At 42.1% G+C, this 17,233-nt stretch overlaps 1 protein-coding gene across 2 annotated transcripts in view; it reads right to left on the minus strand.

The window, feature by feature from the left end:
* The window catches only part of LOC116503637 (valine--tRNA ligase, mitochondrial-like), a 40,597-nt gene that overhangs the window by 18,458 nt on the left and 4,906 nt on the right, over positions 1-17,233 (minus strand). For both annotated transcript variants that reach the window (XM_032210190.1, XM_032210189.1), the window contains exons 3-18: positions 16,038-16,119; positions 13,564-13,664; positions 12,682-12,803; positions 10,767-10,833; positions 9,961-10,058; positions 9,263-9,344; positions 6,672-6,791; positions 6,479-6,590; positions 6,152-6,240; positions 4,837-4,927; positions 4,604-4,731; positions 4,031-4,134; positions 3,078-3,159; positions 1,979-2,055; positions 869-956; positions 650-758 (exon numbers count right to left, since the gene is read on the minus strand). In XM_032210190.1, the coding sequence (XP_032066081.1) occupies positions 650-758; positions 869-956; positions 1,979-2,055; positions 3,078-3,159; positions 4,031-4,134; positions 4,604-4,731; positions 4,837-4,927; positions 6,152-6,240; positions 6,479-6,590; positions 6,672-6,791; positions 9,263-9,344; positions 9,961-10,058; positions 10,767-10,833; positions 12,682-12,803; positions 13,564-13,664; positions 16,038-16,119 (1,552 nt within the window). The remainder of the gene's footprint in view (positions 1-649; positions 759-868; positions 957-1,978; positions 2,056-3,077; positions 3,160-4,030; positions 4,135-4,603; positions 4,732-4,836; positions 4,928-6,151; positions 6,241-6,478; positions 6,591-6,671; positions 6,792-9,262; positions 9,345-9,960; positions 10,059-10,766; positions 10,834-12,681; positions 12,804-13,563; positions 13,665-16,037; positions 16,120-17,233) is intronic.

The following is a 17,233-nucleotide window of genomic DNA, read 5'->3' on the forward strand; positions in this document are numbered from 1 at the left end:
ACTACCAGTTCTGTGGGCGTGGCTTGGTGGGCGTAGCAGGGGAAGGATACTGCAAAATCCCCATTCCCTCCCCACTCAGTCAGAGGTTGTTTTTGCCGGTTCTCTGAACTACTCAAAATTTCCGCTACTGGTTCTCCAGAACCTATGAGAACCTGCTGAATTTCACTCCTGGCATGCGCACGGTACAATCGCACCCCTGCTTCCTAGGAATGCGAATTCTCTTTTCCTCACAGAAATGTAGTTCTCAACGTACAGCCACAGTTGAGTCAAAAATTTCTGTTGCTAAGTGAGACAGGTGTTAAATGAGTTTTGCCCTGTTTTACGACCTTTCCTGCCACATTTGTTAAAAGAATCACTGAGGTTGTTAAGTTAGTAACACAGTTGTTAAGGGGTTCTGCTTCCTCTGACTTTTGTCAGAGGATTTGCAAAAGATGAAGACATGATCCCAGGAAGCTGCAGCCGTCATAAATATGAACCAGTTGCCAAGCATCCAAATTTTGATCACGTGAGCAGAGGGATGCTGCAATGGTCATAAGTGTGGAAAATGCTCATAAGTCACTTTTTTCAGTCCTGTTGCAACTTTGAACGGCCACTAAACAAACTGTCATAAGTCGAGGACTACCTATAAGTTCCTATATTGTTGCTTTACCTCTCACCAGCTCCAGCTGCTGTTCAGATTTTCCAAGCATGCCAGCGGCTTTCATCCGAGCTTCCACTTCCGTCCTGCCAACTACCCATAACCCATCGCTCTCCTTCTGCTGAAATGCGCACACAAAGGAATATAAGTTGCACGGTGGCTGAGAGAAGCAGACATTCCCCCCTTCCCCCTCACCCAAGCATTCATCCAATCAGAAAGGTTGATGCTTACCTCTCCTAGGTCAGGTGACCCAGGAAGCATGACCCGATAGGCTGGAATCTGATGACCCCACCACAGTTGTCGAGAAATACACCAATCGCTAAGCAAGGACATCAGAAAGACAGCATGAGGAGTTTAAGAAGAAACTCTCTGCATCATGTTAGATCATCTAGCTTGTTTTTCCATAAACTAAGCTAATTCTTTTGCATAATTTCCTTGGAGTTGCAATCTCTAAACACCTGCAAAAGCTCAGCTCAAGAGACCATGCAATGCTACCACCACCAAGACTGAACAGTGGTGACCAAACACAGAATAAGCCAATAAACTATTTAATAAAGGCCATTTTTCACCTACAATGGACACGGAGGTTACAATGCTGAATCAATCTTTACCCTCCTACCACTGAGAAGGAGATATAGAAGCATAGCCAGCCGCACAAATAGGCTATAGAACAGTTTCTATCTGTGGGCTGTCAGACTCCTGAATGCAAAATAGCATCATAACTACGTAGTATGATGGACTTGCATGTGGGTGCAACGTGTAACATGTTCACACTGGTGCAATAGGACTGGGTGTCTGTTAATATGATTTATTGGGTTAGAGATTTTCTGTCTTCATTGTGAATTGAGTTGTATTGTGTTGGGGGGGGTGCACTGAGAGAGCTCAACCAATCTCATTGTACATGTGTTGTGCACTAATAAATAAATAAATATACATACATACATACATAATTACACAAACACACACACACATATATATATACATACATACATACACACACATACATACACACACACACATATACATACACAACCATATTAAATTTTACGGTATAGTGCAGTATCAGGTTTTCAATTTCAATTATATAGAATGTAAAGGATGTATGTTTGCATTTTTATTTTGATAATTGTAATGTACACTGAAGACGCCATTTAATTTCATTGTACCATGTGCAATGACAATAAACTAAAAAAAAGATAAATAGATAGACAGGCAGACAGGCAGAGATATAGATATAGATAGATAGATATTCAATGTTCAAAAACATAAATCCTACCCAGCCAAGCAGAGGATAATAAAAAGAACTTGCAAACCATTCATGGGAGATCTCCCTTGTCTTACTTGATATTCAAGAGCCAAGTCCTCCAGTTTTTCTCATAAAATTGCGGGATGAGCTTCAAAGATCCAGATTCCACAGCCTTAAGAGATAAACAGGAGAGGTGAATTCTTACAGAATCTATTGTTTATCTTCTTCATAAATGTGTTTATGACAAACCCGTACAATTTAACACTGTCATATACCTCTACAGCAAAGCTTTAATTTCTATGACTGGAATCAGGAGTCACAAGAAGCCATAATAGCATTTGTTTTATTTTAGCTTCGCAATATATGTGGACTTGATTGCTAGGATAGTAAATCATCTTTAGACGTTTTCCAACATACCATAGGTAAAACAAACATGGCTGCCATGTATGAATATATTACAGGTAGTGTTCAATTTATAACAAGTTCAAAGTTACAATGGATTTGAAAATTGGGGACTTATGGTCCAGATCCAAAGTTCTGACAGTCACCCCTCTCTGTGGTCACATCACTGCATTTTGGGCTCAGCAATACAGCCACATTTATAGCTGTTTGCAGCATCCCATGATCTTGTGACTGCAGGTTGCAACAGTTTTGCCGAAAAACCAGCACTTACCTCCAGTTTTCGGGAAAAATGTGCCATAGCAAGTTTGCTCAGTACAAAAAAGGTCATAAAATTGGGTCGGTCATGTGCCAGCCTATTTTCTGAATATTATGACTTACAATGATAACAGGCAGGCTCCATTATGGTCATAATTCAAGGACTGCCTGCAGATTCATTCTCAAAATAAAAATATATTGCCAATTCTTCAAACAGACCAAAAATAATAATTAATTTGGAACATGGGGTTGGTAACTATTTATTTAGTGTATGACAAATATATGGACTTATAGCAGGTCAAATGTTAATGTCCAGTCCACTCAGCTATCCAAGGACAGGGTGGTCTGTGTTGAAAAAATCAGACACTAGGCCATTGGTTGGTAACTATGGCAACCTTATGACCTGTGGACTCCAACTCCCAGATTTCCTGAGACTGCCACAGTTGATTCAGGAATTCTGGGAGTTGGAGTCCATAAGTCATAAAGTTGCCATAGTGGCACCCCCCTTCCACCTCACCCCCGAATTTGGAGTGTTACCTCTAAGGCGCTTTGAGCAATGGTTTCACTTCGGATAAACCACTGGTTCTTCAAGAGGATTTCAACCACATCTCCAGAGCGGCTGTGAGAGAGAAAAATAAACCAAGAGCTCCCTTACAATCTACTTGTTCCTTTTAATTTTATTTAAGGCTCACCTTTCAGCTCAGATAAGCATGTGTAAAGGTAAAAGTAAAGGTTACCCTCACACAAATGTGGTAGTCGTTCCCGACTCTAGCGGGCGGTGCTCATCTCTGTTTCAAAGCCGAAGAGCCAGCACTGTCTGAAGACATCTTGGTGATCCTGTGGCCGGCATGACTAAACGCCGAAGGCACACGGAATGCTATTACCTTCCCGCCAAAGGTGGTCCCTATTTTTTCTACTTGCATTTTTACATGCTTTCGAACTGCTAGGTTGGCAGAAGCTGGGACAAGTAACAGGTGCTCACTCCATTATGTGGCGCTAGGGATTCGAACCACTGAACTTTCTAATCGACAAGCTCAGCATCTTAGCCACTGAACCACTGCGTCCCACATAAGCATGTGAGGGAGCTACAAAAATTTAGAAATGAGAACAGAATGCAGTTAAAGATACAAAGCTAAGAACTAGAGGAGTTAAATCTTTAACAGTAAGGTGGACAGAAGCTTACATTATCAGTACAACTTCTAAAAGGTTAATAAACATAAAAATGCTTGAATTGTACAACTAAAGCTAAGTATGGCATTTGAAGACCTTTGCAAGGTGCATTTAAGGTTCCTATGGGGTCCTTGGTGCGCTCAGACATTTCATTACCAAACTAGGTAATATCATCAGTTACACATGTTATATAATATGTATTTTTGTCAAATGTTTTCCCTGACCGCCTGTGACTTCTTGGCAGCTTAATCTGACCCATGACCTGAAGGAAGGGAGGCAAAGAGGGACAGCCCAATATAAACATTTCAGGGTCCCATTACCTGCAAACAGGAAGGGCTAAGCAATGCTCTTTCGCACCCCGATAGAGCCCTTTCTCCTTCAAAGCAGCCAACACCTTCTCTCGAGCCAGGAATCGATGCAATCCCTGGAAAAGGAAGCACCCATGTCCAAACCAACTCAGTGGCATCTATTCTACTATGGCAATTGGTTGGGCTGCCTCTTCAAAAGGGGCAACCCCACCCCCCAAACACATGTTCAGCTATCTTGAGTCATAACAGAAATATTAGTAAAGGTAAAGGTTCCCTTTGCACATATGTGCTAGTCATTCCCACCTCTAGGGGGTGCTGCTCATCTCCGCTTCAAAGCCAAAGAGCCAGCGCTGTCCAAAGACGTTCTCCGTGGTCATGTGGCCGGCATGACTAAACGCCAAAGGCGCATGGAACGATGTTACCTTTCCACCAAAAGTGGTCCCTATTTTTCTACTTGCATTTTTACGTGCTTTCGAACTACTAGGTTGGCAGAAGCTGGGAAAATCACTAATGGGAGCCCACTCCATTAGGCGGCATTAGGGATTCGAACCGCTGAACTGCCGACAAGTCCAAAAATGGTCTTACCTGCACCCATTCTCCACATTCTGCGGTCATCATGCCGTTTTCTGCAATAACTGAAATGAGCGGCAAATTGTGCCTCTGGGCCAGTTTGTAATCAACGTGGTTGTGTGCCGGAGTGACCTTCACAGCCCCTGAAAGATGGTGGGAAGTCCCAAGTTGAGAGGTATCCCTCAAGGCAAGCATTTGCAAAACCCACATTTGGCTTCTGCCAGGTGGGAGTGAGGTGTGTTTCTCACCTGTGCCCATCTGCGGCTCCACAGCTTCATCCGTAATGATAGGAAGGAGACGTCCGGTGAATGGGTGGCACACTCTCTTGCCATGCAAGTGCTGCCAAAAACATGCAAGAAAGACAGTTCAGGTCATATACATGTTGGGTCAAGGGGTTCTCCCTGAAATAAATATATGGGCAAAATATTTGTGACAATATGGCCTCCCATAGACTCAACAGGGTAGAATACACAAAGCTGCTTTATTCGGTTCTAGGCTATAAAGTGATAAAGGCCAGTATTATGGGCACTGATTTTTCAGGATCTCGCTAAAGCGATGTTTCTCAACCTGGACAGCTTTAAGATGCGTGGACTTCAACTCCCAGAATTCCTCAGCATCTTCCCTGGCAGATGCCTGGCAGAGTAGAAATCCATGCATCGTAAAGTTGCCAAGGTTGAAAAACATTGCTTTAGAGCAGTGTCTCTCAACCTTGCCCTCCTGCAGAAGTATGGACTTCAATTCCCAGCATTGCTGGTTGGGGAATTCTGGGGCTTGAAGTCCACACATCCTGAGGTGGCCAAGGTTAAGAAACACTGCTTTAGAGTAAGGATGGATCAACTGAAATCCAGAGTTTTATATATGGCTCCCCAAATCTCTTTTGGCAGTTTTTATATGTTCTAAAATCATAGGGCAAAATTTCATGACAAATCACTAAATTACACCATGTAGGTTATTTTTTTAAGTGTAAAAATGGTATGATAGGCTCCCAAAGGTTTAATACTTTAATACTTTCTTTCTGATACTCCCACACCAACATGGAGTTGAGGTGGCGCAGTGGTTAGAGTGCAGTACTGCAGGCTAGTTCAGCTGAGTGCTAGCTGCAGTTCGGCAGTTCAAATCTCACTGGCTCAAGGTTGACTCAGCCTTCCATCCTTCCGAGATGGGTAAAATGAGGGCCGAGATTATTGGGGGCCAATAAGCTGGCTCTGTAAACTGCTTAGAGGGCTGTAAAAGTACTATGAAGCGGTATATACGTCTAAGTGCTATTGCTATTTTCTCCCTCCAGAGACGCCATATATCTCATCAAATCTCTTGTAGTCTTAGAACTTGAGAGTGGGGGATAGAAGTCCTCCAATTATGTTCTTCCTGGTCAAGGCTCTCAATCAGAGATAACCCTTTAACCCTATCATTTAAGATGGCTTCCTTTATTTTTCAGTCTTTCCTTAAGAAAGAAAAGGCTCCAAGCCATTACAATTACAAGATAGAGTAACATTCAATCTGGTCTCAGGATGGACCAAAACTTCCTTTTACTCAGAAAGGAGAATCTGTGCAGAAGTGCCTTACCAAATAGCGTGAGTCATCTGGGTGAATGGCAACGGCCACGTCACCAAACATTGTCTCAAGACGGGTGGTGGACACAGGAAGTTCCATGCCTGTTTTCACCAAAGAAAGATAAGTGTCATTGGAATGAAAAATAAATAAATTAAAAGAATCGTCCAACATTATTGTTAACTGTCTTTTATTTTCTGATTGTTTGCCACCTAGTTACTTCTTTGAAATGGCTGGCTATAAAAACCGAATAAATAGACAAACAAATATTATTTTGGTTATTTGCCTGTGGCCTTCAGCACTGCTTAAGGTTAGCATCATGCCTCAGGGAGGCCAACTCACTCTCTTCTCCTTCTACTTGGTAAGCAAATGTCTCCAATACTCCAAACAGCACTTTGTCCTCAAGTCCAGGTACAGAGAGCTTTGTCCGTCCTTCTATCTGTCTATTCTCCACCTGCCAGGAATATAATCTATCAGTTTCTAGTCTCTAAATATGACCAAAGTCCTTATTTTGGGCTCTACTCCAACCACATACCTCAATGTCAGAAATGGCGGACTGCAAAGCACAGGACCAGTTCACCAGGCGCCTGTCTCGATATATCAGGCCTTGTTCGTGGAGTTGCACAAAAGCCTCTGTCACAGCTTCAGAGAAACGCTGGACAAGGGGAGGATGATAATTGTTACAATAAACCACTCTTCTATTCTCAAAAAAAAAAAAAAAAAAAACCCAACCTGGAACCTGGAACTGCTCAGCATTACCAAATTACGAAAAACAGTGAAAAATGGACGAAAAAGAAGGCCAAAGTCAGCTGGCCAGCGCACCCATGCGTGCTGGAGCTGACAGGGAAATTGGAGTCCTAGGAGGGACCTTGGAGGGATCTTGGAGGGACACGTGAAGTGTTAATACCACTTTATAATGCCTTGGTAAGGCCACACTTGGAATACTGCATTCAGTTTTGGTTGTCACAATGTAGGAAAAATGTGGAGACTCTAGAAAGAGTGCAGAGAAGAGCAACAAAGATGATTAGGGGACTGGAGACTAAAACATATGAGTAACAGTTGCAGGAACTGGGTATATCTAGTTTAATGAAAAGAGGGACTAGGGGAGACATGATAGCAGTGTTCCAATATCTCAGGGGCTGCCACAAAGAAGAGGGAGTCAAGCTATTCTCCAAAGCACCTGAGGGTAGAACAAGAAGCAATGGGTGGAAACTAATCAAGGAGAGAAGCAACACAGAACTAAAGAGAAATTTCCTGACAGTTAGAACAATTAATTAGTGGAACAGCTTGCCTCCAGAAGTTGTGAATGCCCAACACTGGAAGTCTTTAAGAAGATGTTGGATAGCCATTTGTCTGAAATGGTATAAGATTTCCTGCCTAGGCAGGGGGTTGGACTTGAAGACCTCCAAGGTCCCTTCCAACTCTGCTACTGTATTGTATTGTGTTATAAATGCCTTGCGTGCCCTAACAAATGGCTCTGCCTGCCACCTGTTAATTTGGTGATGAGGAACAATTTAATTTAATTAAGGCAAGGCATAGTCTTAATGTCCCTGCCAAAATCCCAAAACAGAAAACACTCAATTTGAGAACCAATGGGATTAGAAAGTGATTCCTTAAGTGGAATATGAAATCTGAATGGAATTTCATTTATAAATCTACATCTTTCTCTTGAATTTCACATTTAGTTTGGTAAAATTTCCTGTTGCTATTGACTTTTGCTCCTTTCCTCAGCTATTCTCAGGGTATCAGCTGAAAGCCATTTTTGTCTCCTTTTCTTTCTTATAATGTAGATTAGTTTCAATTGCTTCATCTTTAACAATACCACACAATTTGGTCCAGAGTTTTTCAGGTATTTGTGAAATTTGGACCATCAAATCAGTATCATTGGTACATGCAAGCCCCTTCACCACTTCAAGGTAATGATCCACGCAGGAGTTTTTGCATTTTTGCACTTTATGCCTATGCAAAATGAGAATGGACATTTACAGATAGTCCTTGATTATGACTAGCTGCTTAATGACCATTTGAAGTTATGAGGGATACTCAATTCCGACAGCCAGGACCCATCCTGCAGTCACATGACTGAGTTTCAGACACTTGGCAACAGTCCCAATTTATGACTGCTTACAGCATCTTATGGCAATATGATCACAATTTATTACATTTCCTCCCCCCAAAATTGGTATTTATTTCTAGGTTTTGGCAAAACCACACCATATCAAGCAATGGGTTCTCTTAACGACTGCAGCATTTACTTCATGAGTGTGTCATCCATTTTACGGCCAATATGTATGTTAATGACGGCTGCAAATGGGTCAGTCGTGTAGGTGACTCACTTTACAACCATCATAACTTATGAAAGAATCTGTTACAGTTGTAAGTCGAGCTACTTGGGCGCATGTACTCTAACCTAGGCTTCCCAAAAGCATGAAGCAAACTCTTTGTCCTGACAAAAAAACCCTTTTGTTAATTTACTGTGAATTCTGCTCATCCAGCAAAGTCTTTCAAGGGAGGATTTACAGTCACAGACCTTATCTGGCTTGAAGAGCTGCTAGGCCAATATCTGCAAAACTTGGCAAGGAGTCTCAAGAGAGTCACGAACCAATTAAGCGAGTTAATTGTCTCCAACAAATGCCACTCCCCTTTCGCTCCTCTTTTATTTCCTCTGGGTGGGGCCATTCATCATCCACCTGTGGCCTTAATCCCAAATGTTCTTTAGCTGTTCCCTTGGCCTGGCAACTCTGCGCATGCGCAAGCTGGGAACAGGCTCCAGCTGTTCATCTGCTTCACTGATGTCTGACTCTGAAGGCGGCCGATAACTGGCATACAGTTCTGACCCCCTCTCTGCCTCCGACACAGAGCCCTCATCAGAGCCTTCCCCAGACTCCAGGACTGGCCCATGTTCCTCCCCAACCTCCTCACTTTCCGCTGCAAGCTTTGCTGACCACTGGCGTGCCGTAACAATATTTTACACACCGCAAAGCTTACCATGGACAGATGCTGCATACTAAATCTGCTAAGTTTTAAATCGAGGGTTTGTTGTGTTTAATCTCTGAAAGTGAGGAAAGAATATAGCAATCCTGACCCACAGAAAAAAAATTGCCCATGAAGATAGCAACTACTCACTGAGTCCATAGTGAAGCAGGCTCTGTCCCAGTCCAAAGATGCTCCCATCTCTTTCAGCTGTTTGAATATTTCATTCCCTTTCCTGATATTGCAGAAAGAAAAAATAAATCTTTTTTGGTCAGAAATCCCAAGAAAAATACAAAGCATTTGACAGTGTTAACTGTTCAGGGAGAGGAGCAGGTGCCTCTATGCATACATGCAAACGCACCAATGGGGCTGCGAGCGTGCACTCGATGCAAATCAGCCGTGGTCGCGTGATGCTGGCAATGCTAGCCGAGGTGGCGCAGTGGTTAGGGTGCAGTACTGCAGGCCACTTCAGCTGACTGTTATCTGCAGTTCAGCGGTTCTAATCTCACCGGCTCAAGGTTGACTCAGCCTTCCATCCTTCCGAGGTGGGTGAAATGAGGACCCAGACTATGGGGGCAATATGCTGACTCTGTAAACCGCTTAGAGAGGGCTGAAAGCCCTATGAAGTGGTATATAAGTCTAACTGCTATTGCTATTGCTATGTGGGCAGTACGTGCACACAAGTGCATGCACAGGCCAGCCACTCACACTGCCCGGTGGCCAACAGGCCACGGCCATGGCCCACAGGTTGGAGACCCCTACTTCAAGAAACTCAGACCACTGTTAGTTCAGAAAATTGTCACCTCCACTTCCATCCAAACACTGCAGCCTCTTCACCTCCTCATACTCACTCCTCAATCCACTTCCAAACTTCCTGGAGAAATTCATCACGTGAGAGATTTTGCCGCAAAACTCCCCGTTCTTTCCAAATCTTTTTTTCTACCACTGCCTGGTCAGGTCAAGAAAGAACATAAAAACTTGTGAGAGATTCACTAGTGAGATGAAGAATCTATCCAAATAGTATACAAATAGTCCTCGACTTACGACCACAGTTGAGCCCAAAATTTTCCACTGCTAAGCAAGGCAAGTGAATTTTGCTCCATTTTATGACATTGCTTGTCACAGTTTTTAAGTGAACCACTGCATCTGTTAAGCTAGTAACACACTTGTTAAGTGAATCTGGCTTCCCCACTGACTTTGTTTGTCAAAAGCTCACAAAAACTGATGATCCCGGGATCCTGCAACCATCATAAATACGTGCCGGTTGCCAAGCATACAAATTTTGATCATGTGACTTATAGGGATGCCGCAACAGTCATGAATGTGAAAAGCTAGTCATAAGGCACTTTTTGCAGTGGTATGATAACTTCAGTCACTAAATGGGTGGTTGTAAATCAAGGACTACCTGTGTATTTAAATGTGCTGAGATTTCTTTTTATGCTTTCTGGTTGGATTCTGCCAGAATAAGGAGTCTCCCCCTTGGGGCAAATTGTTGTGTTAAAATATGCACATGGCTGTATATACACATCCATACCATTTCCCACTCCAAGAATCCTTCCAGTTAATTCTAAACAGGTTAGAATCCTTACAGGAAGCAGAAGACTTATCCATGGTTATTCAGGGTTAAAAGATTCAGCTTTGAACTGCTGATTCTCACCTGAGTTGCAATTCCAGCATGATCAGAACCTGGAAGCCATAGAACTCGATAGCCTTGCATTCGTCTCCTGGAACACATCAAAAAGAAGCAAATCTATGTATAATTGTAAGCATTGACCATGTTATACTGGTAAGACTTTTTATATGTTAAATGGACTAATGATGATGTAATGAATAATTAATACATATATGAATTGAACGTGGCACGACAAAAACGCGTTCCACTAAAGCGCACCCGATTAAACCGCGTCGCTGACGTCATCAGCAGCGCGACAACAGCGACCGTGGAGAAAAAATGGTGCTTTAAGAAGCGCTTTGAAAGCAAGCCGATTCAAGTTAAGGTAAGGGTTAGGTTTAGGGTTAGGGTTAGGTTAAGGGTTAGGGTTAGGGTTAGGTTAAGGGTTAGGGTTAGGGTTAGCATTAGGTTAAGGGTTAGGTTTAGGGTTAGGTTTAGGGTTAGGGTTAGGTTTAGGGGGGTTAGGTTTAGGTTTAGGGGTTAATTTTAGCTTTAGCGTTCACAGCGTGCTTTTTTCGTCACGCTGTGATGACGTCAGCTACGCGGTTTCGTCGAGCGCAGTTTAGTCGAGCGCGGTTTTGTGGTGGAACCGAATTGAAATGTTGAATAACTACTTGGATTAGCAATGGGAAATTATTTCTGGAGTTGAATATGTTACACTATAAGTATTGTATACTCTATGGATGATCAATATTAGCAGTAATTTGTACACATAATGCTCAATTATAATGATGTATTTAGTTATGTTTGATGGATAACTAGTGAACTTATTTTTAATTGTAAAAACTGATGCACAAAAGTTTGTAACCAAACGACATGCTTGACGAAATTGAGGAAAGTTTTTTTTATGTGTTGTTTTGTTTTTGTTGGTTTTAAAAATTATATATATATATATATATATATATATATATATATATATATATATATATATATATATATATATATATATATATATATATATACACACTTTAAAGTCACAACCCCTGGTATGCCCAAGTATGGGAGGAAGGTCACACTTCCACTCTCTGTCATTAGGCTCGTCACAATCTCTTGTGACGAGCCTAATGACAGAGAGTGGAAGTGTGACCTTCCTCCCATACTTGGGCATACCAGGGGTTGTGACTTTAAAGTATATACCTCCCACCCTGGCTGGCTGATAAAGGAGTCGTTCTCTGTAGCTCAAATGGTTAACTCCCTGCCTGGGAGGCAATAGAGCACAGGTTCGATTCCCAAAAAAAACAAAAAAAAAAAACTTGGGTATGGCTAGCTGATGAGAGCTAAATAGCTTGAAATAGATCTATACTAGTCTCCCTTTATTTATTTATCAGTATAAATATAACATATATATATATATATATATATATATATATATATATATATATATATATATATATATATATATATATATATATATTTTTTAAGAAAAAAAGAAGAAGCAAATCTAGAATTCAACTCTCTTCTTTAAAAGTTCCATATCCTTAGATGGCTTTTAGATTCAAACAGAAATGCCCAAAATGCAGAGGAACAGGAAGGGGAAAGGACTGTGGTCAGCTAAGGCAATATTTCTCAAACTTAGATTTAAGATGGGTGAACTTCAATTCTGGCTGGGGAATTCTGGGAGTTTAAGTCCATCCATCTTAAACTTGGCAAGGTTGAGAAACACTAAATTAAGGAATGGGTTGTCCCTCACTTGAAACTGAGGCCAAATCATTGCCAATAGACGCAAATGAACCACATCAACTCTAATTTCTCAGGAGTGATGCCATATTTTGGTCTTCGTCGGTCTTTTTATAGATATCTCTATTTCTCGGTGGCATGGCATAATCAAATGTGGGGGTCATTGCTATTAATGCTAGAATATCTGCACAGCCATTTTCCAAGTCTTCAGAAACACACTTACCATCGTACCAAAGCATCTTCAATAGCCACAGTAAAGGCATGCCCCAAGTGAAGGGATCCTGTGACATTAGGTGGTGGAAGAGAGATAGAAAACGTTTCTGGCTTTCTGTGGGGCAGGTGTTGCTGTCAAAAAGAGGAACTGGATTTAGCATCGGTCCGAGTTCGCCTCCATACCATCCTATTGAGGCTCCATGCTGGTACTAAAAACCCTGACATTCTTAAAAATGTGAGGGAAGGACTCTTCTTCTCCAGTTTGTTTACAAACTGAGCATGAAAACAGTTTGACTTGCATTTCCCACAGAGAAACATGAACCATTCCTGAGTGAAGAACAAATTCCGTTCTTAACCCATTTAATTCAAATTTGTACGGGTAGTCCTCGACTTACGACTGTCATTGACACAGGAATTACGGTCATAAATCACACTAGTAGTAGGTTATTATATGATCCACCCAATTTTATGACACTTTTTGCAGCAGTCATTAAGCAAGCCCACCACAGTGCACAATGGGCATTTTTTTTGCCAGAAATTGGAAGTAAAAGTTGGTTTCCTGGCACAAAAATGTTGTAAATTGCAGTCTCATGACTGTGGGATGCTGCAAGTCGACATAAATGCAGTCCAATTGTTGAATGCCCCAAGTGTAAAAATCGCCTGATCGCAAAGGGGGGTCTGTTTGACTCATCATATCCAAGGAATACCACAGATGCATGCAAAATCACATTAAACACTTCCTCTATCCTCAGTCAATTGGCTTGGAGGACTCAAATAGTTACTATTATGAGAAAAGGAAGAAAAAAGTTTTACCAACTTTTTCACCTGTCAAAAGTTGGAACACGTAGACAAAATCTAATATTAATAATTTTACAGAAACATTTTTTTTTACCTGGCATTCTGGTTTAAAAAAACCTTCTTTCACCCACCAAGGATACCAAGCAGCTTCAACATAGCGAGGACTATAGGAGGCGGGCAAAGGGGCTGAGGTATCTGCGGGAAAGAAAGCCACGCTAAGATCCCATAATTAAAACAGGCACTTGTGCAATCTGTATGTCCGAAATTTTGCTATATGAGTGCAGCAAAACTGAGCACAGGACACCGAAACCACCATTTTAAAATTCTCAGCTTTCAGATGTTAATAAGGATATATTACCGGTAGCACTGATGACCAAGTCAAGAACATCTGGAGAACATCTGGATAGAATCTCAGATCTTTAACAGCATGACAAAAGAGAAGCATAACTCTATGCAAAAGTATGCTAACTGAGCATAGAAATATGCTAAAATATTGGTAAATATAAAATCAGGCCCCATAGACAATTTAATGCCACAAAATTCATTAGATCAGGGATGTCAAACTCAATTTCATTGAGGGCCACATCAGAGTTGTGTTTGACCTCGGGGGAGGGCGGGGAGGCAATAGCAATAGCAGTTCAACTTATATACCGCTTCATAGGGCTTTCAGCCCTCTCTAAGCGGTTTACAGAGTCAGCATATTGCCCCCACAGTCTGGGTCCTCATTTTACCCACCTCGGCAGGATGGAAGGCTGAGTCAACCTTGAGCCGGTGAGATTTGAACTGCTGAACCGCCGAACTGCAGTTAGCAGTCAGCTGAAGTGGCCTGCAGTACTGCACTCTAACCATTGCGCCACCTGGCGTGGGCAGGTTGGGCATGGCCAGCTCAACATCACTCGTGTTGGTGATGCCTGAGCACTCTGCCAGAGAAAATGGGCTCCTGAGCTCCATTTCCGGCTGCGACGACCTCCTGCAACCCTCTGCCTACGAAAACAGAGCTCAGGAGGATCTGCGTGCAGCCCTCACGAGCTCTGTTTTCGCTGGCAGAGGCACTGTGGGCCAGTCCTTCACTTCCAGGGTGGCCCTGCTGGCCAGATCTAAGCACCCCACAGGCCAGATCCGGCCCCAGGGCCTTGAGTTTGACACCCGTGTATTAGATGTTCAAATTTAAGTAAATCAAATTATTAAATTTGCTGTAGTTGCCCACTCTACTGGATTCTAGATAAAATATGAAGTTTAGAAATCAAATTAAATTCAGAGAAATAGGCAGCCTGGACTAAAACAACCAAAATGATAAACCATACAACCAGGACCCCACAGATATATTAATGAAGAAATTAATTCCAGATATGGGAACAGAGCCAGGTTTTAAGGTTGATTGGCAGTTTCTTCTACAAATTCCCTTACTCATTTGACACACTCTTTGAAATAAACATTTTTCTGGGGAAAAAATTAATGAAACATCCAGTCATTGGCCTGTGCATACTTTTTATATGGGACAAAGAATTCTTGGCACATTAAAAAGGACACATTGGTCTCATCTTTGTTTTTTGTACATCACTATGAGTTTAGAATGGGGGGTATCAAATAAACTGCTTTCCCAAAGTAGTCTGGATAAAATAGAAGCAGGAAGAGTGATATTTTTCTAATCAATTGCCTAATAATCTTTCAGACAGCTAAACATACGAAAGGGAATTTAATACAAATGTATGGACGCAGTAAAAGTGGTACGGATCTCAACATTAGATCTAATTCTGGCTATATCATGGCTCCATTCCTTTCTTGTCTAGCTTTCTACCTAGGCTTCTCCAAAAAGCATGAAGCAGATTCCTGGTCCCGATAAATCCCCTTTTATTAAATGAATGTGAATTCCTCTCAAAGCCCTGGTAAACAGTCTTTCAAAGGCGAGGTTATGACCACAGACCTTATCTAGCTTGTAAATCTGCCATGCAAATACTTTCCAAATGTGGTGCTGTGCAAGGAAAGACTTGACACAGTTTCTGAGATTCACGGACAGATCTTCACACTCCTGAAACGAATCTAACGACCAAACGAATGTATTGATTCCTGCAAAAGCCCACTCTCCTTTCGTTCCTCTTTTATTTCCTATGGGAGGGGCCAATCACCGTCCACCTGTGGCTTTATTCCCAAGTCGACCCTGGTTTCTTAGCTGTTCTTTTCTTCTGGCAGCTCTGCACATGCGCACACTGGGAACAGGCTCCAGCTGTTCCTCTGCCTCACTGCTGTCTAGCTCCGAAGGCAGCTGAGAACTGCCAGACGGCCTTGGCCCTACCTCTGCCTCCAACACAGAGCCCTCATCAGAGCCTTCCCCAACCTCCAGGACTGGCCCATGTTCCTTCCCAACCTCCTCACTGTCCGACTTTGCTGTCAGCTCTGCTGGCAGGCCACATCTAGTCCTTTTCTTTTACTAGCCAGATTATGGAAAGCCAGAATTTCATATTAGCCACCTCTTCCACAAAGAAATATAAGCTAAATTTCTTTTTGACAGCATTAAAAAGAAAAGGGAAATCCTGGAAGCCCATTTGAACCAGGCTATTCCTGCCCTACCTTTTTTCTGTCCAGTTATAGTTGGGATGTCATATTCCGCAATGTTTTTTGAGGAAAGGGTCTTGTCTTGATTTGAAGGTTCCTTCAAAAAGGAGGAGAAAAAGAAAGGAGGGAGTGTGAAAAAGTTTTTAAAACAGGAAGCAGTCCTTTTCTTGTTTATTTACAGGTAATGTTCGACAGAACCATGATTGAGTCCAAAATTTCTGTAACTGAGACAATTGTTAAGTGAATCACTACAGTTGTTAAGTTAGTAACATGGTTGTAAAGTGAATCTGGCTTCCCCACTGACTTTGCTTGTCAGAAGGTTGCAAAAGGGGATCACATCACACACCCATTTCCCAACACTCCAGTTGTCGTAAATATGAGTCACTTGCCAAGTGTCTGAATTTAGATCACATGACCATAAGAATGCTGCAATGGTCATAAGTGTGAAAAATCATTGTTTCGCTTTTTTCAGTTATGCTGTAACTTCAAATGGTCACTAAACAAACTGTTGTAAGTCGAGGATTACCTGTATATATTTATTTGGCTTGTATAATGCCAAATCCTGTAGGACACATAGCCGTTAATCATGAAGTGTTAAGCCACCCATGGTAAATAACGAAACACTAAAATAAAATAATGTCATTGTGCCAATTCTAAAATCCTAAAAATAATGTATTCAGTCCCGTGCAAATTTATCAGCCTATAATGTATTCAAATCATGATGGCATCAATTAATTGACAAGCTGGACCATAGGAGATATTGGAGATTAGTGGTAGAAGGTGGTAGGTACTAGGCACCCAGGAGAGAGGGTGCTGCATCCCAGGGAAGCAAGAGACAGCAAGTTGAAATATATATCTGTTCTGGCCCCACTCCACCCGGTAATGAACACAGACACAGGCTTAGCTGTTTGCCACTCTTTATTCACAGCAATTATAATCCTTTTGGCTGAAAGCCCAGACACGACTCACTGGCAAGAAGTTGGCAGCAACCCAGACTCCAACAGACATGGGAACGCAAGGCAGACCAGACAAGGAGTTCTCCAGATTACTACGAACAGTTATGTCCTGCAAAAGGACTCCTTCCGAAGTCTCTTCTTATATACTCTCTTGGGAGGGGCCAAGCCACAACCACATGGGCTTGATTATCTCTTATGAGTCTGTCTCTGTAAGTGCTGCCTCCTTTCTCCGCCCTCCGTTGTCTGGTGTCAGGG

Source organism: Thamnophis elegans, chromosome 2, assembly GCF_009769535.1.
Source record: "Thamnophis elegans isolate rThaEle1 chromosome 2, rThaEle1.pri, whole genome shotgun sequence".
Classification (NCBI taxonomy): Eukaryota; Metazoa; Chordata; class Lepidosauria; order Squamata; family Colubridae; genus Thamnophis; species Thamnophis elegans.